The 25,163-nt window shown below is 41.4% G+C and overlaps 1 protein-coding gene across 1 annotated transcript in view; it reads right to left on the reverse strand.

The window, feature by feature from the left end:
- Positions 1-8,197: 8,197 nt before the first annotated feature.
- SCML4 (Scm polycomb group protein like 4) overlaps positions 8,198-25,163 on the reverse strand; it is a 98,581-nt gene continuing 81,615 nt past the window's right edge. Inside the window, exons 6-8 of the mRNA XM_056856939.1 lie at positions 18,982-19,248; positions 12,709-12,854; positions 8,198-8,356 (exon numbers count right to left, since the gene is read on the reverse strand). Coding sequence (XP_056712917.1) covers positions 8,231-8,356; positions 12,709-12,854; positions 18,982-19,248 — 539 coding nt within the window. The 3' untranslated portion in view covers positions 8,198-8,230. The remainder of the gene's footprint in view (positions 8,357-12,708; positions 12,855-18,981; positions 19,249-25,163) is intronic.

The following is a 25,163-nucleotide window of genomic DNA, read 5'->3' on the forward strand; positions in this document are numbered from 1 at the left end:
GGATTCCATGGCACCATATCTCTGCTGAACCTTCTCTCCCTTCCCCAAACTCTGCCTCCATGCACTGTCCCTAGGCTTACCAGGTCCCTCTTCTTCTTTGGTGGGAGGTTTTTGGAGTGGAGGTTGGGGGGGCATGCACTCCCAGAAGTGCTGCATTGCAAAGGGCCGGTTTCCACTCAAACTCCCAGTTGTAAAACGCACCACAAGGGGCTGTTTTCCACTCAAATGGCTCCTTGTGATGCATTTTACACCCGGAAGTGCCGCAGCACAACAGGCCTTTACCACTCAAACTGGGAGTTTTGAGTGGAAGCCGGCCTTTTGCAATGCAACACTTCCAGATGTGAACCGGAAGTGACCTCTCCCGGCCTGCACAGATTGCCCGCAGACCCTCAGCTGGTCAGCGGGTGGCCAGGTGGATTGGCGGGGGTTTGCCCGCCACCACCTGGCACTTGGCAACCCTAGCTGTCCCCCCAAATCTCCAAGAACTTCCTTAGCCAGAGGTAGGGTTGCCAACACCGCAATCCTACGGTATATAGGGAATATAGACCCAGGACTAAGTTCCTAGAAATCTATGTGTTTAGAATAGGGTTGCCAATCTCCAAGCACAGCCTGGAGACTTCTGGCAATTACAACGTATCTCCAGATTTGGGAGATCAGTTCCCATGAAGACTATAGCTGCTTTGGAGGGTGGGATCTTCGGCATCACATCCCTTCAGAGTTTCCTCACGAAATCCTGCCTTACCCAGGTTCCTTCCCCAAATCTCCAGAAATTTCCCAACCTGGAGTTGGCAACCCTGGTTTAGAAGGTAGTAACTCTGCACAGGACTGCAATGTAAAATATTTAAAGTTTTTAATGGGTTCAAAACTAAATTTTAATATGATTAAAATATAAATGTTAAGTGTCAAAGACCTTACAATCAGTCTGGTGTCTTTTGAAACTAAAAAAAAAAAATGAAAATTGAAATTTCAAGGAAAGACCATGAAGGTTACCTCACTCCCTCTTTTCATGGCTACAGCCAAGCTGATAGAATCTAATATTGGGCAGGCCATATCTACTTAACAGTACACACTTTGTAGTATATGCAGAGCTATATGCCACACTTAGTTGTACCAGCTCATTCACCAACCTGAATCATAGTATTTGTTATCTACCATGGAGGCAAGGACATGCGTAGGTACTCCATTAAGCAACAAGGGCCTGGCCTAATGCTTATTCTGTACCCCAAAGCACCCTCCAGTGAGTAAATGCTTAACTACTGCTTAATCGCATCTTGCTCTGCTGGACAGGGCTACTGCCATTTTACAATGCCCACAACTTCATTTGGGGAGTCATCAAAATATTCAGTCCCATGTGTACTTCCCTGACACCTAGGAAACCAAAACTCTTCCCTTCCCAACATGTCTCATTTATAGTTATTCTGTCAACCTTGAAATATTTGGAGAGAATTCATCAGACAGTCCCAGGAAGGTAAGTAAGAAATCCTCCTCTTCCTGGGCTAACTAAGTGTTCAACATTTAAAATGCTTTGTCCAAATCCCCCTACATTCCCATGAAGGATGGAAACCTCATTTTAGAATAAGCTTCCCCAAGAAACAGTTCAAAAGGGTTCCCTCTTGCCATCTCTAGGATGATAGGGATTGATTTCTGTCTACATCATAATAAGTGGGATATTCTCATTCCACCAACCCTCAAGGTATTTTCCTATTATGGGATTGATCTCTGAAGCCCTGTTGTCTACCTGATGCTTAGCTAAGGCACATATAGATGGGCTGAAGCTGGGAAACCGTAGAAGTCTGCCTGCTTTTGCTGCCTGCTTGACCAAGCTACTTACAAATGGAAAACAGCGAAAATTCATCTCCATCCTACTACAGATAGCACCCTTCTTCCTCAGTGCTGAAGTCTTAAATTCTATAAGAACAGAAATGTTCATAACATTATAAAATTTGCTTCAAGTTACAGCTTTTGATCTACCAGAGCTCTTTCATAAAAGAAAACAGAAACATATAATTGAGTTGGAGGGCACATACCCATTCGGAACAAGTCAAAAACATAACGTGATTGGCTGCAATCTGAAGTGAAAGTGAAGGGATGGCCTAACAAGCAAAGTAATTTGTACAAGCCATGTCTGAAATAACACCTAATTTAGAAATGAATGGCAGGCCTTTTCTGACGCTTCGCCATCCACACAGAAGAAACAGTCTGACACATAGCAGCAATTTAATGCCCCCCTTTGACAAGGCTTGTGAGGGGGGGAATGTATTCTAATTGCAGTATTGTCACGAGAATTTTTGGTTCCTAAATGCCTATCAGTTCAAGACATGTAGCAAGGTTGGTCTTTCTGTACACTAGTCTCACTAGTAAAATCTATTAAAGCTTCTCTGTTTTTCTTATCTTTCCCCCTCCCCCATGACATTCACTACTAAGAAGGCTCCATAGATAAACTCTTGCAAGGTACACATGCTGTATTGTTTTGCCTGCTGAATGTGTAGTTTGGTAATTAAACTGTTGATTTTCCTTCAATTACCGGTGCGCTCATTGCCTCCAAATCTTAAAGAACCCCTGCCTTGGCAGGACACATGTTCTTTAATGAGCAAAGTAGATAGCAAAAGGACAGCAAGAGCAAAACTAAAGAGAAAGGGTATAGGCCACATATTCAAGATAACTTAATATGGATAACTTTTAGGCCAACCTACATCAACTAAGCTTTTATACACAAAGGCCATTTATGCATGGGAAGTTTGTGCTGGGTTTGCTGCTCTGCAGATGCAGTTTTCTGATCCGAATTTTCAAAACTCTATGCATGGCAGCTTTTTGCCTTGAAGAAATTTCAGGAGTACCTTGTGATCAGTTATGCGTCCTCAATGAAAATATGGAGATTCCGAGTCCCTCCCCTTGAAAACACTGCTTTGTAATTAGCTGCAGTGTATTTTTCAGAATACGTCATCAGCCCCTGCCAGCCCCACAGCTGGATTCTTTCATTTTAACTGAACTAAGTGGCCATTTTTAACCCCCCTCCCAACCAGTTTGTTTCTGGCTATCTCACTGCAGGGATCATAAGAAAACTCCCACTATGAAACTGACCGGGGGGGGGGGAGGAATCAGCCCAGCTCTGTTCACTCCATGATGTCTGTAAGCAGGCTGTGAAATTGACCAAGGTCATTTATGCATAGTCGCTTTAACCTCCTTTATTCCCTGTTTCAGTATGCACGCTATCTCATTCCTTGGAAGCTCAACACTGTTTCGATGCAAAATGAACCCGGCTTTTCCCATTCCTCTTCTGGCCTGAGTTAAACTGTTGATCCTGACTCATTCTTTAGTCACAGAGTGTGCATACTGCATTACGGGGAAACATAGAAGATTGGCTTCTCTCACAGCCAATCACGAAGCAGTGTGTAAAGAAGTGGGGATTCAAGTGCTTCCTGCTACCTCAGAGCTCTTTCTGAGCAAAAGAAAGGCTTTTTAAAAATGAGGCTTGGATTTCTCCCCACCCCCTTCTTTCAGATTGCTCCATTTTTTGTTTTTTGTTCTTAAAATGCTTTTTTATGTGGCAGTTGGGTTTGGGGGGAAAGAAATCTTCTCTCACGGCAAGCCAATTACAGAGCAGCATTTAAAGGGGTGGAACTTGATTTGAGCTTGGGAGACTGCTTTTCTGTATTCATGGCTCGATTAGCACACAGTTTCGTCCCTGATCATTCAAGCCAATGCATACAGTTTCCCCCAGCCCGGGTTACTTTAATGAACCCAGGTCCAAGCAGGGAGATCCAGCCCATGCATAAAAGACCCAAGAGGGCGCTTATGAGGGGAAGGTGGGAAATCTTGTCCTGGTCAGCCAGCACCCTCCCCCCCCATTTCTTTTTGTTTTCTACAGCAATTTTAGCTGAAAAAAACACTAAAATTGTAAATATAAATGAAGAGCAGCTGAGGGAAAGAACCTGTATTCCCTCACCCTCCTCCATTCAGGCAACTTGGTGGTAAATTGCCTGAATGGGGGCCATTTTATAGCCAAAGCAGAGAAGGAACACCCCCACCCCTACCACCAATTTGTTTCTGGCTATCTCAAAGCAGGAGTCTTGCACTGGCAAACTAAAAAGAAACTAAAAACTGACCAGAGAGGACACGTATGAGATGGGGGGGACGGGGGACAGCCAGCTCCATTCCCCAAGATCTTACAACACTCTCTGCTGAAGCTCACCAAAATGGCTTCTAGGGGAGGGAAGTGACTTCTAAAGGTTGGGGAAATCACGCATAACAGCAACGAAGCCCCAAAGCGGTCTGGCAGAGAATTCAAGGCAAAGAATCCATGCATAAATGGCCAAAGAATCAGAAGAATGCCAGTTTTCCACCCATTTTCAATGGAACACTGTTTTATACTACTGATGGAATCAAATCAGGAAGTGGCACCCAGTCAGAATTTAAGCAGAAGCATAAAGGTGGGGAGTATTATATGTATATATATGTGTGTGTATAGATATATATATAGCAATAATTACAAATGACTATGCTATGATCCTGTAATATCTGTACAATTAACATATTAGTTTCAAATAAAAGGAGATACTCTATGTGCTACCTTGGAAATTATGAGCTGTAGAATGACCTGAAGTCCCAATGTATTAGTAATGTTTCAGTCATTTTGTATGATGGGAACATTACACATACTTTTTCCAGTTAAATTGACCAGATATTTAAGAATGTAACTAATTAACCATGCACAAAAATAACATTAAATCTGTGTTATGATCCTTACATAATGAAATGTATTCAGCGCACTGAAAGTGGTTTTGGCATGCCAATCCCCCTTTTCCACATACAGAAGGCTGCTATGGGCGCATCAACAGCACCAATGAGGTCTCACTTCATGGATCTATATGCTAATGGGCCTTTGGGAGCCACCTCTGCTGTTGATTCTGCAGCACACACCAGACTTTCCTGTTCTGTTAATCATGGGCTCATCAGGGGAAAGAAGGTAATGAGGGTCTATGGACTGAGGTATAGATGTAAAGCTATCATAATAAAATGGGATCCGAATTAAATATTGAATGTATATGCATTGGAAGGTCATACTACCACCCTACACCAATAATTAATATATTCTTGGAGACATCTGGTATTGTGATAATCTATAAGGAAAGAGCTGAATGGTGTAACCTGACCACTACAATACATGGATTTGTGAGTACATTCTCCAGAGGATGACTGATATACGACATTAAAATGAAATAAACCAAATCAACAGTATTTCATAAAGATAATGACTTGGTTATGTATTTTAAAACAATATACATCTCCCTCTATATATTTCTTAATGACCTGCTCTCTTCCAGCCATGGTTTTATTTTATGTAGAAAACATATTATCGATATGCAGAGTAACAGATATTATGTTTTATTTTTAGTTTTATATGACTCCACTTCTATGGAAAATTAACAAGACTTCCTGCAAGTGCAGCTTCAGTCACAAGGCAAACCTAGTAAAACCTTACATTTCTTCTAGGTTTAATGATGTTGTGAATCTATATATGGCATTTTTTTAAAAAAGTAATCTTCCCTTCCTGGGCCATTTCCACTTTTCCTTTAGTTTTAATTCCATGCATCTACCAAACAGGACCAGTTTAAGAAGGAAAGCAGCTTGTCAAGGAATTGGCTTGCTTTGCATGATCCCTTCCCATCATTCCCAGCAACAGGATTGACCAAACTCTTGCTGTGGCATGAAGCCAGGAATGGTTTCTGGGACTGAAGAGCAGAATGTACCATCTGTGAAGCAAGAAGGCTTGATTTGTGTAGGAGTTGTCATTCTGTATTTGATTGAAGGAGAAATATATCTTGGGGGAAGTTGCTCTTTAGAAAGCAACCACGCTATCACAGACACAGTCTGAAATTTATTAGCACGAGCCTCTCTAGTGGGGGAAAAATAGGGTAGTTGAGCCTGATTCCATTTATTTCCATCAAAGAATTCAAGTTTTCCAAACTCTTTTCCAATTTCTCTGTGAACTTACCAAAAATGTATGGGAAGTGTGTGTGTGTGTGTGGACCTATTTATATCATGCTAAGTTTTGGAACAGGTAGAAACAGCATGAATCTGTGGGTACCACAGAAATTTTTTTCGGGGGGGGGGCTAGTCTGGATCTCTTATATCACCTTGTGTTTGTTCCAAAACTCATCATGCAATTAGATTTCTTCCAAGCACCTTCTAAGTCCTCTGCATGTGACAGGAGTTGTGATGGAACAGAAAGATCAGTGGCAGCCACCAACAGCAGCTGGCAACTGAGCTAAATCAAAATTTGTGGACTTCTGATGATAATAATGTAATACTGGTATTGGTAACACAGCAAGTTCAATGAAGATAGAGGTTCCAGGACAGCCAATACCTTTCCTCTGGATTCAGCTTATGCGATCAAAAGCTGGATTCAGATGCTGGCCAGTTTTGAATTTTTATATGACTTCAAAGGCTTTTGTAGCAGACACTGGAAAGGCTACTTTAACCATGTTTCCTCCCAGAGGAACACTGCAAACCTGTAAAAGCCCACTGAAGCCCACATTCTAGTTCTGGATATATGAGTTTGCCTGTCTAGAAGGCTATGAGTTACCGGAGAACACATGATGATCCTAACTTTGACAGTGATGCTGTGAAGTTTTAAAAAATGGGCTCTTCTGCTTGCAATGCTCATTTTATTATCACTTCATTACCCTTGCCCTAAAATTATTCATCCATTTGTAATTAAAAACTGAGATGTGTTTCAAGTTTATGAGCTGCTTTGCACCTGTGTGGTTGACATTTAGCCAGCGTGGTGTAGTGGTTAAGAATGGGGGTTTGGAGCGGTGGACTCTGATCTGGAGAACCGGGTTTGATTCCCCTCTCCTCCACATGAGTGGTGGAGGATAATCTGGTGAATTGGATTTGTTTCCCCACTCCTACACACGAAGCCAGTTGGGTAACCTTGGGCAAGTCATTCTCAGCCTCACCTACCTCACAGGGTGTCTGTTGTGGGGAGGGGAAGGGAAGGTGATTGTTAGCTGGTTTGATTCTCCCTTAAGTGGCAGAGAAAGTCGGCATATAAAAACCAACTCCAACTCCTCCTCCTCCTCCTCCTCCTCCTCCTTCTTCGTTAAATGGGGATGGAATTTTCCTGACAATACAATATCTGGACTGCTGCCGCCTTTTCCTCCTCTGCCACTAGGGGATCCATGCGGGTAAATATGGACGATATTAAAGCACCAGTCATGAGGAAAGATGTACACAGGAGGAAAAGGAGAATCAAATGACTGCCTAGACAGCCTATTGCCTTTGCCCCACTTGCACTATAGTTCCCAAGCAGTGGTATGAGAACACACAACTCTCCTCCCAAATTAGCTAATTTAGCAGTCTCTTTTAGTGTTCACGGATGCTGCATGTAATTGTTAGCCAATTATGATTTAAGCCATGAGGAATTCGCTCATAATTATTTGACTAGCCAGGAATCATGTGAAGATCAGCACCAGTGCTTGGTGGCTTTCAGGGACATGATGTCAAGCAAACATTCCTTAAATGCATTCTCTGCTCCTTCATGTATAATCCCCATGTGTAAACGGCATTCATATCTTCACATCACCAAGATAGCTTTTAATGATTCCTTACCCCTCCCTCCCTCCTTCCCAGGCTGTTAGGATAAAAGACCTCCTGTGATAGGGAAATGTCAATGATTATGCGACAGAAGTAGTCCATGGTCGGGCCCAAACATGGCCATTTGATCATTCAGCATTAGATGACCCACAGTTATTGGTACATGGAATAGAACTGCATTTGAAACTGTAAGAACATTTGGTCTGTGATGGCTCATTCAGGCTGGAAAATCAGCTCTTCATGCTGCAGTCACCAAGTAATGAACATGCTTGGGCAACGCAGAGAAACTTCCTAAAGCCTCCCAATAAATCCTCCCAGTGTAGCAAATTTCTGCTTGTAACTGATTACAAAAATAGGACTCAACAATAATAATAATATTAACAACAACAACAACAATGATATTAATAATATAAAATAATTATTATCATATACTTTTTGGAAAATTATTTAACACAAACCTGTCAAACAGACTCCCCCTTGGATAAAAAAGGTGAAGATGTACCCTTTTATAAAGACAAAGTTCTCAGTACAAAAAAAGGAGAAAACAGTTTGAAAATGGATCTAGCTCTGTAAGGCAGCTTGTTACCTTTCATCAAATTACATCAGGACTGTTTGGTGGTTTTAGAAAATGTCAGAACTTGGCTTGCTTCAGCTTATCGATGTGATAACAGAGCTTCAGTGCCGGTCCCAGCTTCAGGCCCAGGTATTTCATGATCATGTCACTCTTCAGTAGCAACAAAGCATTGCCATCAATCTCCTGGTTTAAAAAAGAAGGAAGGAAAGAATCAAGCAGAGGGATTGTCCTTTTTGAACTGTGCTTCATAAGAAAGAAGTTGCAGAAAGGACTGCAAAAAAGCACTCCAATAATTTGGACTGGATGAAGGCGGTTGAAGGTTGATTATACAAAGTATCATTGACAAGTTGAGGAAATTAGGCAAATTCAGGGACTTCTACAAATTTATGAACTTTCTGCATATATCTCCAGCTGAACTGATGTAATTTTATGTGGGAATGGGCATTTCTATTCTTCTGATATTATTCCTCCTTTCACCCATTCAAGTCTGAGGAAGATTCACACAGCCTTGAAAGTTTTATAGATGCACAAAGACAATGATACTTGCCTAATTCATATTTTAGAACTTGATCTTCTTTGCCAGTGACACATCCTTACACTTAAGACTCTTTTCTAGCTCCTTCATAGCTGCCCTTCCTAGTCTCAATCTCCTTCTGATTTTTTGGCTGCAGTCTCCCTTTTGGTTGATGGTGGAGCCAAGGAATAGAAAGTCTTCAACAATTTCAATTTCCTCATTGTCAGCTTTAAAGTTGTGTAATTCTCCTGTAGTAATTACTTTTGTTTTCTTGATGTTCAGCTGTAGTCCTGCTTTGGCACTTGATCAGTACATCTAAAATAGTTCCCCCAAATGGAGACCAGGAGAAAAGGTGTCCTGTCCCTTTAATGGAGACTTAATGTGTGGCAGCTGAAGCGCACAGGTAAATAACATCACCTGGTAGATAACTCCACATTAAGTCTCTATAAAAGGGACAGGACAGGTTTTTTTTTTAATCCAGGCTGTTGGCTAAACCCCAATGGCAAGAACTGACCCACCATAGATTCCACTGTCAAAGGCCTGGTTCAATTAAAAATCTCGTCTGTATTAATAATTTCTTTATTGGTGTATAACTGCCAGGGGGATAACCTTTACTAGCATTTCTCATTAGTAAAAAGTATTTAGCAGCTAAAAATATTTCATTTTTTGTTAACACCGAATTCTATGAACACTAATTGCAAAGCCCAATATTTCAAACAACCTTAAACACTATGGCCATTTATGCAGGGTTGATTTTGATGCTTGCTCAAAGCTACTTTTTAAAATCTGCCCTTTAAAATGACTATTCATGGTCCCGATGCAAGAGGAGAAAGTCAAACAAATTCCACCACCACCCCTCGCCTGCTCCTTCGTTCCTTCGTTTGCATAGCTAAACCTCGCCTGTGATTTTTCATGGTTCCTTCAGTAAATGCTTCCATGCGGGGGCAGAGCAAATACAAAAGGTTGCGTTAAAGGGGCTCTTAAGAAATGCAAAGCAGGTATGCCCTGACTTCGCAGTGACGGCTGGAATGACAGTTCAGCATGAAGAAATCAAAAAAATATGTGGGGCACTTTAGCCTGGAACACACTGCTAATCACCAAGCATAAACGGCGTATGAAAAAAACCACTGCATCTACAGTTAATAGGATCAGGTAGTGGTAGGGTTTCCAACTGCCTGGAGAAAATGTGCCCTGTCCATTTAACAGAGGATTAATGGGTTATTATTGACCTGATGATATTATTTACCTCCATGCTATGAAAAATTTCAGCTGCCCATTTCCACATTAAATCTCTATTGAAGAGACATGGCACTTTTGACCCAGGCCTGCTGGCAATCATAGACAGTAGGTGATATGAAAGATCTCTGTCTGAGACCTTGGAGAGTCGCTGCCAGAGGAGAAAACATTAACCTTAACAGACCAATGGCCTGACTTCCTGTGATAATGTGACCAAATCAAAGGTTATCTGGTTTCACTAACTACTTCAGGTATAAAACACTGTACTTGGTAATGAAACAGGAATTAAAAAGATTGCCCTGCCAGCTAGTGTTGTGTTTTTGTGCAGCTCCACCTTTGGAAGAAGATAAAAACACAGGCTTTGCTTGGCAATAAAAGCACTCTGCTCAAGAAATAGTATAGAAGGTGGTAAGCTAATTGGAAGAAGGCTAGAATAATCAATATGGAGATGCTTCAGGTCTAAGACACATGTGCTTTCAGTTATAATATGCATCATTGGGAGAGGCAGGACATAACTCTGAAAGAGCAGATTTAATTATCTTCAACTTAAAAGCTTTATTCTGCCTTCAATATTCATTTTCCAGCTACAGATCAGAATTAAATGAGCAGCATATTGCATCACTTATTTTTATTTTTTTTATTTACAAAATTTATATCCCACCTTTCTGCGTTTATGAGGGCTGCTAAGGCATCTAACAATTTAAAACATACATGAAAAAATTCATTACAAAACCATTAAAATAGCCTCCTCTCAAGCATTCCTCATTCAAACAACTTTTAAAAGATTAAAAAAACACAATCAAAATATATATCAAACAGTTAAAATCTATACAAAACATTAAAAATTGATTGGGATGGAGCAATAATTGAAGGAATGCCAAATGAAACAAAAAACTGTTCACCTACTGGCTGACGATGGCCACAAAAGGGGACAGCGTTCACTTTCACAGCACTCTTTGTGTTCAATTGGCATTCCTTACTGCTTCCCAGCAGAATGTTTAGGTCCAGCTTCCCCTGAAATTGCTGCACCCCTTCCTCAGAAATGTGGACACTGGTTTTATTTTGCAAGAAAAGCATATGTGGGAATTTGGGGAGGTGCAGGTAGGGGTTGCTAACCGACCTGGGGAAAATGTGTCCTGCTGTTTACGTATGTACATAGTGCCATCTAAGTGCAGCTGACACATAGTGACCCCAACAAGGGGCTTTCAAGGCAAGTGATTAAGCAGAGGTGGTTTGTCATTGCCCTCCTCTGCAGATTCTTCCTTGGTGGTCTCCCATCCAAGTACTCACCCCACTTAGCTTCTGAGATTTGATGGGACTGGACTATATTATGCTGCCTTCCCTCTCATCCTGCCCTTTAGTAATGTGTGGAAATGGGCAGCTGAAGCTTTTCATAGCATGGAGATAAATAGCATCACCTGGTAATTAGCATCCCATCAAATCTCTATTAAGGGGACACTACATTTTGTTTCTCCAGACAGTTACCAATCCTAGGTGCGGGTTGTCCTCCTTTGCATCTAGAACACCACTTCCTCCGAAGCACGTCTATGGACAGAAATAGGAGTGTTTGCAGAGAACGCGCTGTTGGTGGCAAGGTGCTTCTTTCTGGTGTGACACATGACATGAGCCCGGTGACATTCAACTAAGAGTCATCACCTGAATTTCCTCCTTGTTCTGTAGTCTTGGCATGTCATGGCCAAATTAGCTGACTGCAAATAGCAACGATTTCAGGTGCTTGTTGGGAATGTCAATGGCATTCAGGGCTGCAAACTAAATTATGCACCTGCTCCTTAGAATGATTTAACTGGAAGGAAGACATGGCTAAGGTTAATGGAGTAATCACTTCTCTCTCACCTCTGGGGTCTTCATGCTAATCTAGTTTAGAGATGAAAGTTGAAAATTGCATGGAAATGAGTAATTCAAAAGCACAGTTGAGCAGAATTAATCAAGCTTCAGATAACTTGCATGTTCCCCTATGAAACTGACAAAATACAAACATTAAATAGGGAATGCTTCCATACTCAAAATGTGAACCATGTAACTCTTAATCCATACCGCCAATATTAATCACTGTGCTAATGTACAGAACATAAAGGTGCTGTGCCTTCCTAGAGACACTACCTGTCAGTTTAACTGCTCTAACACAGGATTAAAATAGGCAGCTCTGCCCCACTTGGTGCAGCAGCCAGGAGAAAAAGATTCTTGATGGAATTCATTTTCCACTTGAGCTAAATTCTGATAGTGACATCTCCTGCAGTGGAAGTCTTGAGAAAGCGTTCCAGATACTTGGATATGCAGAACTTCAGATAAACAGAAGATCTGTTTAGCTAGGTTAATGCTGACACAGGGATGATATAGCTAACAGAAAGAGTGTCGATAGCTCAAATTCTGAAAAATCAGGAAATCCCTTTGGACAGCTGGAATGAGATGGTTGATTTCTAATCACAACTCTTCATATACATGTGAAAAGACGTTCCTTCAGTCAAAGCCTGAAGAATCAATCCTTCTGTGTTCTTAATATTATTAGTAGAAGGGGAACACAAGTGTTGGGGCACCTCGGAGACATAATGGTGGGCATGGGCCTGCACAATTTGTGACCAAGCGAATCAAATACAGGCCATCAGCCAAGGAATGTGGGGGTGCCTAATGTTTCACAGCTGTGCTAGACCTCCATACTGATATTCATGTGCTTCATCAGTTTGATCACATGTTGTGCAGGGCTGGTTTATTAATTTGAGGGTTAGATATGGATAGTTTCAATCCATCATGGACAACTTATACATACATGTTTTCTGAAGAGCTCCACATGGGGTCCTAGAGCATGAGGGTCAGCATCCTTCACAAACCATACCACATCATCAACGGTCCACGTTGAAGGGTTTTTGCTCAAGGGCCGAGCTGCATCTTTTCTTTCTGGTGAAGGACTTGAGGCTAATAGCACAAAAGCATTCAGTAAATTCTGATTAGCTTGCTGTGGTAGCATGTATCTGCCATTGTTTGTCAATCTAATAAAGCTAGGCAAGGTACACAAACAAGCTACATACACATGGTAACATGAAGAAAACAATCAAAGCAGGGGGAAAATAAGGAACAGGGGACTCAATATGAAGAGGAATAATATGTCTTCCCCAAACCTACAGCTACCATTTACCAATAAAAAATGAACTGGAAATCTATTTATCAGTCTCAGAATATGGATCTTTTCCCTAGTTTGGCCCTCAGATGAGTTCTGGGTAGTAAAAAAATGTTACATGTAAGACAGCCCTACCCTAACTCCTTCTGCAGCACAAAGATATTTTCCTCTTCTGTATCCTCCTAATCACTGGCTTTCATGAAGCAGAGCATCCCCAAAGAATGCCTATTTGGAGAGCTGCTAAAATTGCACAAAAATGAACGTTGGGCCTGTGACTTTTTAATGGCATCAAGTCTGAAATGATTTAAGGTCACATCAGCCCCCTTCAGCATTAAATCAAGGCAATAAAGCACACTGGGATGAAAGTGCATTTATGTTTTTATTCTTAGCCTCTGTAGAATTATAAATCTCCGTTGCTATCTCTGTACCTATCCCCTCCTGAACTTTCCCCCATTCATTTGCTTATTTCCACTTTCTAAGTACAATATTAGATTAAATAAAAGCTGCTTGTTTTTTACTTGTCTATCCAGGGCATGTACACATGGGAACATGCAAGCACACAAGAAGGGGAGGTTGGTTAGTTCAGAACACATTTTCAAGTACAACGTCAGTTTTCACTATTTTCATTGCTGTTACATTCTTTTTAAATAGCCGCCACAGCAGCAAAGGCAGTCTGCACAAGAGATTCCCAATTTGGGATTTTGCATACAAGTGGGGATGTAGAAAATGGTATGGGGTGGGGCAGCGTACTAAAGTGGATTTTTTAGTGTGTTTCTGCTGTGCTGACTTCACCATATATGCTAACCCTGCAGTTTCTCCTGCTCCACTCTGTGGACGGTATGGACAGCATAGGACAGTATAGATACATGTGGCTTGGAGGAATCAGGTGCCAATCTCAACTTGAGATCTCCCAAAAAACCTTTAAAGGGAATGTCTTAAATCCACAAGCAGAGGGGGGGGGGGATGCCAGATGTACTACTCACACCATCTTAAGCAGAATTATATCCTTGTAAGCAGAGAATTGTACTACTCTGCCTAAGATACAGCTCCATCATGCATGTAATTGTTGAGATGTTTAAAGTAACAAATGGTTGCATTGCAGCTTTGCATGTATTTCATGTGACTTAGCATGGGATGCACTGTATGGACTTCTTAAATGGGTTTGATCACAATTTGATGTTAAAATGCTACATGGGTAAATTTAAGCATTAGAGATTCTAACAAAGTTTCCCAATTCTACCCAACAAGAATTTTTCAAGAGCTTCTGGATAGAAACACACATGCAATTTGTTCCAGATGTTTATTATAGCACAATAGGGATGTTGGGAGGGAGAAGTTAGAACAATGGGGACTGACAGTCATGTTAACATCTTAAAGTAGAGGGTTTTTTTATGTTTTTCACTGGCAATAATGTAAGTAAGACTCTTATTTTGTCAGCCTTGTGGTGAACTGTTAAACTGGAACTGGGAAGAAAGATAAGATAAATGTAGCTTCCCTATATGGATTCAGACCATTCTAAAACTGAACATTAGTAACCTACATGTGGTCTGTTTGCCCCTGCTTGGCTGCTTTTAGGAAGCACTTCCCTCCCCCCACTTCACCACAACATCATCATGCACCTCCTGGATTTTTCCCATCTTTCCTGTGATCTTTCCTAAACTTGCTTTGTTGCATTGCTTTCAGAATCATAGCAATCATAGCTGGGGTACCATATTCACATGGAAGGAAATGTTTGAATCTTCCTGATCACACAGGCATCAGCATCACAATTTTCTTTCCTCCACTCCCCCCCCCCCGTGGGGGCCATTTCTCTCCCTGCCACCAGTGGGATTTTTGTAAAACCAGCAATCATAGTTTAAGAGCATTTTAACTCTATACCCATGTGTCTACTAGGTTCTTTCAATTCTCTGCTTTCTTTTTGTAAAAAAGGAAATCTCTAGACTCTTTACTTGTAGAGATATATCCTTTCTCATACCTCCACAAGGAAAACGGCTACCTAATAGACACATTGTTGTAACATTAGAACACTGTAACAATATTCAGTGGCCAATCGTAAAGAACCTGAGAAATTCTTTAGGGGTGCAGTGGGGTGTAGGGGTGCCTGCCGCCAAGAGAATGGGAAAGGGAAGATGGGGGAAACCTGTTATGCAGAAACCACAGAAGCCTATCCCCATGAGGAAAACAAGACGGTCTATGGCCTTTTATGCATGGGTTGGATCCCCCCGGTTGGATCTGGGTTCATTGCACATTAATGTAACCCGATTTGGGGGAAACTTGCATTGGCTTGAATGATTAAGGACTAAACAGTTGCTAATCGAGCCATGAATACAGAAAAGCAGTCTCCCAAGCTCAAATCAAGTCCCACCCCTTTAAATGCTGCTCTATAATTGGCTTACTTCACAGTGCTCACTGTGAGAGAAGATTTCCTTCCCCCCAAACCTAACTGCCACATAAAAAAGCATTTTAAGAACAGAAAACAGAGCAATCTGAAAGAAGGAGGGAAGAAATCCAAGCCTCGTTTTTAAAAAGCCTTTCTTTTGCTCAGAAAGAGCTCCGAGGTAGCAGGAAGCACTTGAATTCCCGCCTCTTTACACACTGCTTCATGATTGGCTGTGAGAGAAGCCAATCTTCTGTGTTTCCCCCGTTTAGTCATCTGCATGCTGCTTTGAGCCGGGCTGAGCTCAGGGGAGAGGGAAAAGTCAGATTAACAGAGGAACGGAAAGACTCGGGTTGGTTTTGCGTAGAAAGAGCGTCGAGCTACCAAAGAATGGGATATCGTGCATACTGAAAAGTTAGATCCTGGCTGAAACAGGGAATAAAGGAGGTTACAGCGATCATGCTTAAATGACCTATTTTCACTTTCAGAGCTCAGTTATTTTTCTTAGGGCTAAGCTGTACAATCCAATTTTAATGAGTCAGATCTGGGTTTCACAGCACAGAGGGGGGTTCCCTGACCTGACTCATTTTCTCCACAGCCAGATAGTGGCTGAGGTAAACAGCTCTTTTAATTGGGTGGGGCCAGATATGGCTTGGGCCAATGGCACAGGAGGAGGGGCTTCTCCTTCCACATGTACCATATTCCCAAGACAAAATGACCATGGAGGGAGTTAGTTGCCCCACTTTGGAGTTCAATGTGTATGGATAACCTGAATGCGTTAAAAATCATATTGTGTAGTTTGGCAATTTCACGGCGGTGTCGTTCGCATTGAGGTTGGGTGAATTCGATTGTTCTGGCTCCCAATCGATGGAGGGGCTGTGTCCTTTCAGCCAGTTCGCCCCTAACACTACGGCGTAGCGTATGCCCGGTACTATGGTAAAATGGATTTGTTCCCAGTGATGGCCTATTCCCATGGCCACCCTGTTGGTGCGCCGATCCACTGCCCCCCCCCCCGAATGTCACTGCCATCCACTTGGGCAAATTGGATGGGATGGGGTAGCCGCACTGCTTTTACATTCAGAGCTTTAAAGGTGTCCTCACTGATTAAAGTGCGTGCACACCCAGAGTCTACTAAAGCCTTAACTGGTAGTTGAGGACCTCCTTTATAATGCTGTAAAATTACTTCAATGCCATTACTTCAATGCCATAGAGTCCAATTGCCAAAGCGGCCATTTTCTCCAGGTGAACTGATCTCTATCGGCTGGAGATCAGGTGTAATAGCAAGAGATCTCCAGCTAGTACATGGAGGTTTGCAACCCCTAGTCATGGATGCAACCTCAAGTGTCATGGATGCTATTAGATTATATATCATGCAAAACAGACCTCTAGGCTGCCCCTTCACAGCCAAAGTCGAGCTCATGGGGAGGTGCACTCTGTCAGACACATACCAAAAATATAACTTAAAACTATCATATTGAATGAAGTTCAGAACCTAATCAGTAGTCAGTGAAGCCACTACAAAATTTTCTATTTCCTCAGTTCTTCTGAGATTGTATAAGGAAGAGTCCTATTTGTGTATTAATTCTGCATTTATGAATCTGAAATGATTCACACCAGGGATTAAATACATTAATAATGATCTCATCTCTCACTTGTCTAAGGCATTGTATAATCACAATTAATCAAGTTGATAAAGAATGCTCAACTACAAAGAGAGAGGAGTGTTTGGTACCAATAATTATAGTTAAAGATCATAATTTAGGTAAAATTCAATTTCCTGGCTTTGGCAAGCAGCAAAAAAAGAAAAAGAAACAAAAGAAAATGGGGTGTTAAGAGGCTAAAGAAGCATTTCAGACCAGTGAAACTATTTCTATATTATTTAACAATGAATGTGAATGGTGTAATAGCATCAGGTACTTTTTTTGGATTAGGGCAAAATTCCATCTGTCTACTATTTAAATCAAAGTGCATCTTAAACAGAGCTATACCTTTCTAAGCTGTAGAAACCCTTAACTGGTGCCTGGAGGCAGTTTCGGAGTAGATGCAGGCTAATAAATTGAAGCTTAATCCCAAGACGGAAATGCTACTGGTGGGCAGAAGGTCTGACCTGAGCTTTAAGGTGCTACCCATTCTGGATGGGGTTGTACTCTCCTTGAAGGAACAAGTCCCTAGTCTGGGGATGCTCTTGGGCCCAGGTCTACTTCTGGATAAGCAAGTGGCAGCTGTGGCCAGGAATGCCCTTTACCAGCTTTGACTGGTTAGCCAACTGTCGTCTTTCCTGGGCAGAAAAGATCTGGTCACTGTGATGCATGCCCTGGTTACATCTAGATTAGATTACTGCAGTGCCCTCTACATACAGCTGCCCTTGAGAAGTGTTTAGAAACTTTACCACCATATCCCTCCTCCAGATGGAGGGCTGCAGAGCTATTTGAAAATAAATGAAGCACCTCTCCAGCTGCACCATGCCCAGGTTGACAAGGCAAGGCACTACCATGTTTGAGGTCCTCACTGGGTGAAGCTGGACATCTCTCTGCCAGCGCTTGCCCTTGTTAGTCATACTACCCCAGGTTTAGCAGGGTGAACCAAAGTGCTGTTGTGCCCCTTCCTGCCAGCCCAACCAGTATGCTAAATTATTTTAGATAGTGTATTTGTAATGAATCTCTACAGCAACCATAAACAGTCACTTCTTTCTGTAACTTTCATTACATTGATGCTGAAGGGAAGCCTGAAATCAAGTTTTGATTTACAATCACAACCCTGTGATTACAAAATATTGACACCTTGATGAGACTTTCCAGCAGAGATCTCCCAGATCAGATCAACAGAAAATATGAAAATTAGTCATAGCTGGAATAATACAAGCATGATGGATCTTAGATTCCATCAGGGTTGGCTATTAAGTTAAGACTTTGTCTATTTACCTACAAATGCTTGTGCTTTTAGCACAATTTCAGTTTTCTTTCCTTCCTTGGGATAAGAAATGAGTTTCAAATGTTACCTTCAACATTTATGCCAGGCCTAAATAACTTGTGACCAACCAAACCTAACATGCAGTCCATTAGCCATGGACTATTCCAAAAGATACTTGACAGCTCTTCTATTTTTGCCAACTCATGGCTGATTTTGGCCTGGATTATATAATAGTATCATGACAAAATCAGGCGTTTAAGGAAGAACATCTATGTAAATCTTGGACAGTACAACACCAACTACATCACGTTTGTTGGCTAGGATCCAATGACTTCTTTCCACTAAGTAAAGAGCCTTGTTCAAGAAGAGGAAGACAGAAGTCAAATAGAATTGTGTGTTCATCAAGTGCCATCAAGTCGCTTCCAACTCATGGCGACCCTATGAATGAAAGTCCTCCAAAATGTCCTAACTTTGACAGCTTTGCTCAGATATTAGAATACCAAATCATTTTTTAAAAAGCAGTTCTAAAACCTGATTAAACTTTTACTGCATAAGAAGTATGAGGCTGTATTAGTTGGTAGATATGGATCAACACAATCTTAGCATTATCAAGATAAAAAATGAATATATTATGTTACCACTTCTGTTTCCTTCCAGATAGGTTCCATTTCGGGTTGGGCTTGATGTCTGATGCCTTAAACCAGTAGCTGATGGTCCTCCAGAAGGAATCTGACCAGAACGATGAATACAAGATGACGAGGAACCTCCTCCATGACGCCCGTCTCCAGAGTTCTGTCGCATGGAGTATATGGAGCCCATACAATTGAAGGCAGAATCAGTGGGATCTACACTGTAGTGCTTTGTGGTCACTGGATCAACCAGGTAATCTTCAGGTATGACTGTTTCTGCTCAAAATAAGATAATCAGGATTAAAACTAGTGCAGAGTTGGCATTAAAATTATCTTGCTGTTATCAGTTATTCTTAAATATCAGACAACAAATCATTAATAAACTGCAATATTAACAAAAAGGTAATTGTAAAATGACCTTAATTAATTTCTGGGACAGTATCGCTTTGCTTATGAAATGAATTAATAATACATGTAAGTCAAATTACTTGAGAGTTTACATGACTATAACAGTTTTGCTTTCTGATTTGCTTCAGAAAGATTTTCTATATAATTTGGGAAAGTAACGTATTTTCCCGTGTATAAGACGCCCCCATGTATAAGATGACCCCTGTTTTTTTAACCCAAAATTAAGAAATCAGGGGTCGTCTTATACACGAGGGCATGTATGGAAAAATATGGTGGGGAAGACAGTGGGGACCATGGGAAGGCCGGTTGCCGGCCAGCCAGGGTGACCAGGCTCTTCCCCGCCCGCTATCTTCCTCGCCTGTCAGCTGACGGGCGGGGAAGAGAGCAAGACCTTCTGTGTATAACACGACCCCCAATTTTTTTCTAAATATTTTTAGAAAAAAAGATCATCTTATACACGGAAAAATACGGTATATGGTTAGCCTTGACTCTCAGTAGGCTGACTCATGACACTGATTCTGGTTCCTCCCAGATGGCTCCTTTGCCACCATAACTATTCCTTATGCTCACACTTTGGTTCAAGTAACGCATGGACCTTTCTTACTATTTGTCTCTGCCTTTCCCTTGTGCCCCCAACTGTTCTTGCTTTGGCCCCGTGTCCCTAGCTCTCTTGCTTATTAGTCTCTGCTCATTTAGAGCCCTACTCAAGTGATTCTCCCTCTTCTGCTAGCATCCTACACCCCTCCCTTTCTCCTTTTGCTCCTGGGCTTCATGCCACTTCTTCTGCCCCCAGCCTTATTCAGGAAAGTCTCAAAAACCCATGTGATGCCTTTTTATCTTTACTCTTTCACTAGATTGTTAGTTGGCATTTTGTTATAACAATACTAATAGCTTTTGCATCTGAGAATTGGAAGTATATGTAAATATGTGTACTCTGTATAAACGAACATTTAATTTTATAGCATATAGGCCATGGTGGTTGGTGAGGAAATGTGACCTCCAGTGCGTGGACGTCAGAAGCAGGCACATGGGGTGAAGGGAACAGGGCAGGCTGGCTTGCTTCCAATCTCTACCTCGTTTTTTATCCACATATGCACAGGGCTGTGGCTAATCAAACTGATTACACAATCCGTAGGAATTTTCCACCACCTACATAGTAAAAAAGTCTGTATCTTGTGTTTCCGTTCCACTTAATCTTTATCCCACCATATGCAATATTTCACTATATTGTCTGCCCTAACTTTTTCCATATCAATCTAAATTTCCCCTCCCTCCCTCCCTCCCTCCTTCCTTCCTTCCCCCACTGCTCAAATTATTTGATTCTGAAATTACCCCATGACCCTATCCTTGTACCTTTTTTAATGCTATAATATTTTTCTTTATAATGGGATGACCACTAGTGACCCATTCTCAGCACCATGATCTCATGTCTCACCCGTCATGTCCTCTGTTTTATCTGTGTCATGGTTCACTAATTGTCTGCCGTGTTTCTGAAGCATTGATGATAGGATCCAGCCAAACTTAAAGCCTTATTCCAAAGACTACCTAAATAATTAATATCTGTTTTTATTTTATATGTAATTCTGAGACTGATTTAATGTCTATCTGGTCTGATCTCATCAGAAGATGACCAGGGAGAAACAACTTGTTTCACTCATCCACACCTGTAAACTTCAATCACAACTCATCATTGCTGTTAACAGGACTGGTGCTTTTAAAAAAGAAAAAAGAATCTTCAGTAGTTTTCCGGGAAGCCATTTCCTTTTCCCTAGAACCCCACTGCTGGGGTGGAAAGGCTGGCTCTAGCTATCCTGAGCCTCTTTGCACTATCCACAGTAGCATCAAGATAGGAAGCCACTGTTTTACCTCTGTGCACACAACTTCTGGGTTTCATGAAAATGGGAAGAGCATCCCTTCCCCCGCCTCCCGAAGGAAGACAGGTGAGGAATTCAAACGATTCAGTCAAGTGCAATGTGGATTATTTCAGCATGTGTACCCTCAGATAGAGATTAACCATCCCTCTGATCTTTCATATATTAAAGGTAAAGGTCCCCTGTGCAAGCACCGGGTCATTCCTGACCCATGGGGTGACGTCACATCCTGATGTTTACTAGGCAGACTTTGTTTACGGGGTGGTTTGCCAGTGCCTTCCCCAGTCATCTTTCCTATATATTAGGGTTACAAAATTAAAATGTTTCATCTTCATTTGGAAAATAAAAAAAGAGTAAGAATTCTATTATCGTGTCATTTTATGTTTCTGGCAAACAAAATGCTGCTCTTATTTGGATTGCAAAGTATGTCAAATATCTGTCAGATCTTAAAGAATAGGCAATCAAAAATCAACACCTCTGCACCATTACCGAAGGTTAGAAAATTAGTATAGAAACAGGCTGATAACAATGTGTAATGACAATAGTATATTGAATGTAACAATGTGCTACCAAGCCAATTGCATATATACAACAAAGTATTTCTCAGTCCTGGGTATAAACAACGTGCTAACAAACCAATTGCATATATATAACAAAGTATTTCACAGTCCTGGTACAGTAACAATCAATCCGAGGTTGATGTCTTCAAGTGAGGAAGGGTAGAAAGAGATATGATCGTTTATATATTGATGTCAAAATGTACTCATTTCAATGTAAGTTCTGTAGCTTCCAAAAAAAATTCTTTAGACTTTTAAGCACCACCCCTTTAGGGATAAAGTTGCAACCATGTGTATTTTTTAGCTTATCTATTCCAACATCAGGATATCCATTGAAACAAGGTTGCACAGACAAATTTCAAATGGGAACGTGGAAACTGTAAATTTGTCTGTGCAACTGTTTGCCAGCTGTTATTCAAGCTTTTCTGGTGAAGGCAGCTTTGACCTTTTTATATGGAGTTCCACTGTCCATAGCCAAGGTTAACGAAAAGTTTGATTCATGTTTAAACTCTTTCCTACATTCACTGTCAAATATCCCTATGTGTGTCTCTGGCCCAGCTATCTGACTAGAATTTGCAGAACCATCTCTGGAGGCTAAGGCCTGAATAGAAACCTTCTCCCTTAGATTGAAAATCTGCGGCTCAACGCAAGGTTCCTATCTGTACTATTTCGCCAATGACGGTTTCCAAAGCTCATGGTCGAAAACGGTGGATGACAGACTACTAAAATTTGGCATTCCTCTGGAAACCCTTAATCAAATGGATTTTTGATCTGCACGCAGGCAAATTGAATATAAGGTATTACAGTTCGATAATTGGAACATGTCCTGCAGAGCACGAAGAGTATGTAGACTTCAAGGAAACCCCTTTTCAAGTCGACTCTGCGATTGTAACTTAGGGGACTTAGACACCATTTAGCACTTTTTCATTGACTGCAAGAAATATAACGTGGCCCATGAGAAATTGATCTATAGATATTAGGACTGTCGATTCGGTTCCATCCGAACTGAAAAACAGCCGGATTTCCCCCGATTTGGTGGTTTCTAGTTCGGACAGAACCGAAGTCAAAAAAGTCAAAAATGACGAGCCAAACTTGGTGAGTTCAGGTGGACACTGAATAAATTCATACAAATTCAGCAACCCCGAATCTGCATTCTCCTGTGGCCAATAGGTGGCCAAGCTGGGTCTTCTTCTGGCCAATCAGTCGCGGATGAGTGGGTGAGCCCGGCCCGCTGCGCGGCCCAGGGAGGGAAAGAGAGAGTGTCTCTCTGTGTGTGAGAGAGATCCCCGTGTGGATTTAATATCGATTTGGAAATATGGGAAAACTTATGGAAGAGAGAATTTAAATTTACAGTAACTAATGAAATCAGAGAAAACTTATATAAAATGTTTTATAGATGGTATATAACACCAGTGATGATATCTAAAATGAAAAAAAGGAGATATGGATTTATGTTGGAAATGTGGAAAGGAAAGAGGTACTTTTATGCATGTATGGTGGATATGTAAAAAAATTAAAAGCTTTCGGAAAAAAGTTATTAGGGAAACTAACAATTTGATTAATGGTGGAGTAAAAAGAAAGCCTCCATTTTGTTTATTGGGAATTCCACAAAAAATATGAGTAATAATGACAGAGTTATTTGTCAATATAGTTTTGCTGCTGCAAGAATTGTAATAGCTAAAGTTTGGAAGCAAGTGAGTAAACCTTCAATTTGTGACTGGAGAGAGAAAATATGGATGTATATGAGGATGGCCAAATTAACAGAATTCCTATAGGGAAAAGATACGGAAGAATTTAAAAAAACTTGGGCAAAGGCCATCACATATTGGGATAAACTGGCAAAAATGGATTTTACTACTTTAATTAGTGAATTATAGAAACTAGTTTAAATACTCTTATATTTTACTGTTAATAGATATCTTTAAAACTGTTTAGACACTTCTTCGGAAGTCGGGTGATGGGTCACTTTTTTAAGGAGGGTGGAGGGTCGAAGAGGTATCTGTTTGAAGTTTATAATTTTGTAACCATGAATGTATTAATAAGTATATATAGCTACTCTTTTGTATTTTCTTTTTTAATTTTAATTTTTTAAAATTTACTTTATACTATTATTATTGTATTTGTTTTGTTTTATGTTATAAAATTTAATAAAAATTTATTTAAAAAAAAAGAAAGATCCCCGTGGGGGGGTGTGCGTGTGCATGGTCCCGAGCTGCGCAGCAACCCGGGGGGGAGTGAGAAAGGCCATTTATGCATGGGAGGTTTTGCTTTGGATTTGCCGCTCTTTAGATGCACATTTTCCCCATCCAAATTCTCAAAACTCAACAATAAGCCCCCATGGAGAGTTGCTTCTGCTGGAAGAGAAGACATCCACAGTTTGACCCATTTTGGGGCTTTTCTCTATAACCTTTTTCCTGTGTGTGTGTGGGGGGGGGGAGAAGATTCTGTGTGTGTGTGTGAGGGGGGAAGCCAAAGGGGGGTGGGTTTACCTGTTCTGCTGAGGGGTGGGCTTCATTGCCTCTGTGTGGGACTGTGCTTTCTGCTGTTTTCACTGGTTGCCAACTTCGTGTGGAGTTAACTGTGGGTCAGTGAGTCTCTCTCTGGCTGGCTCCTATTGTTTCCAATGGGCTGTGCAGCCGCTCCTGTTGTTTCTAATGGGCTAGCCTGTCATTCATTTTAGTACATCCCATGTCAGTGAGTCTCTCTCTGGCTGGCCCGTTCTTCTCCTTCGTTTGGAATTTGCGTCTTCTGGTTGGGGGGGAGGGCTGTTCTGCTTGGGGGGCTTGATCTCCTCTTTGAGAGTGTGATTGTTGCTGTGGAAGATTTGAATCCAGCAGCATGAAATCTATCAATCCTGAAGATACGCAATTTGCGCAGGTCGCACTTATGCTAGTAGCCTTATAAGATACACTTTGGCTGTGTTGAAATGAAAAGATACGTTACCCATGCAAGTTACTCTGTTTACTTACACTTTGAGCGGGATGAACTTTCAGCGTAGTTACATCGGCTCTTAGAAGCCATGGACTGGCTTCTACTTTGTGTGTGGGGGGGGGGAGCCAAAGGAAGGGAGGGACCTGTCCTGATGTGGGGGGGCTGATCTTCTCTTTGCGAGTGTGATTGTTGCTGGGGAAGATTTGAATACAGCAGCATGAAATCTATCAATACTGAAGATACACAATTTGCGCAGGTCGCACTTACGCTAGTAGCCTTATAAGATGCACTTTGGCTGTGTTAAATGAAAAGATACGTTACCCATGCTAGTTACACTGTTTACTTACACTTTGAGCGGGATGCACTTTCGGCGTAGTTACATCGGCTCTTAGAAGCCACAGATTGGCTTCTACTATGTGTGTGT

This window comes from Euleptes europaea, chromosome 10 (genome assembly GCF_029931775.1).
Source record: "Euleptes europaea isolate rEulEur1 chromosome 10, rEulEur1.hap1, whole genome shotgun sequence".
NCBI lineage: Eukaryota > Metazoa > Chordata > Lepidosauria > Squamata > Sphaerodactylidae > Euleptes > Euleptes europaea.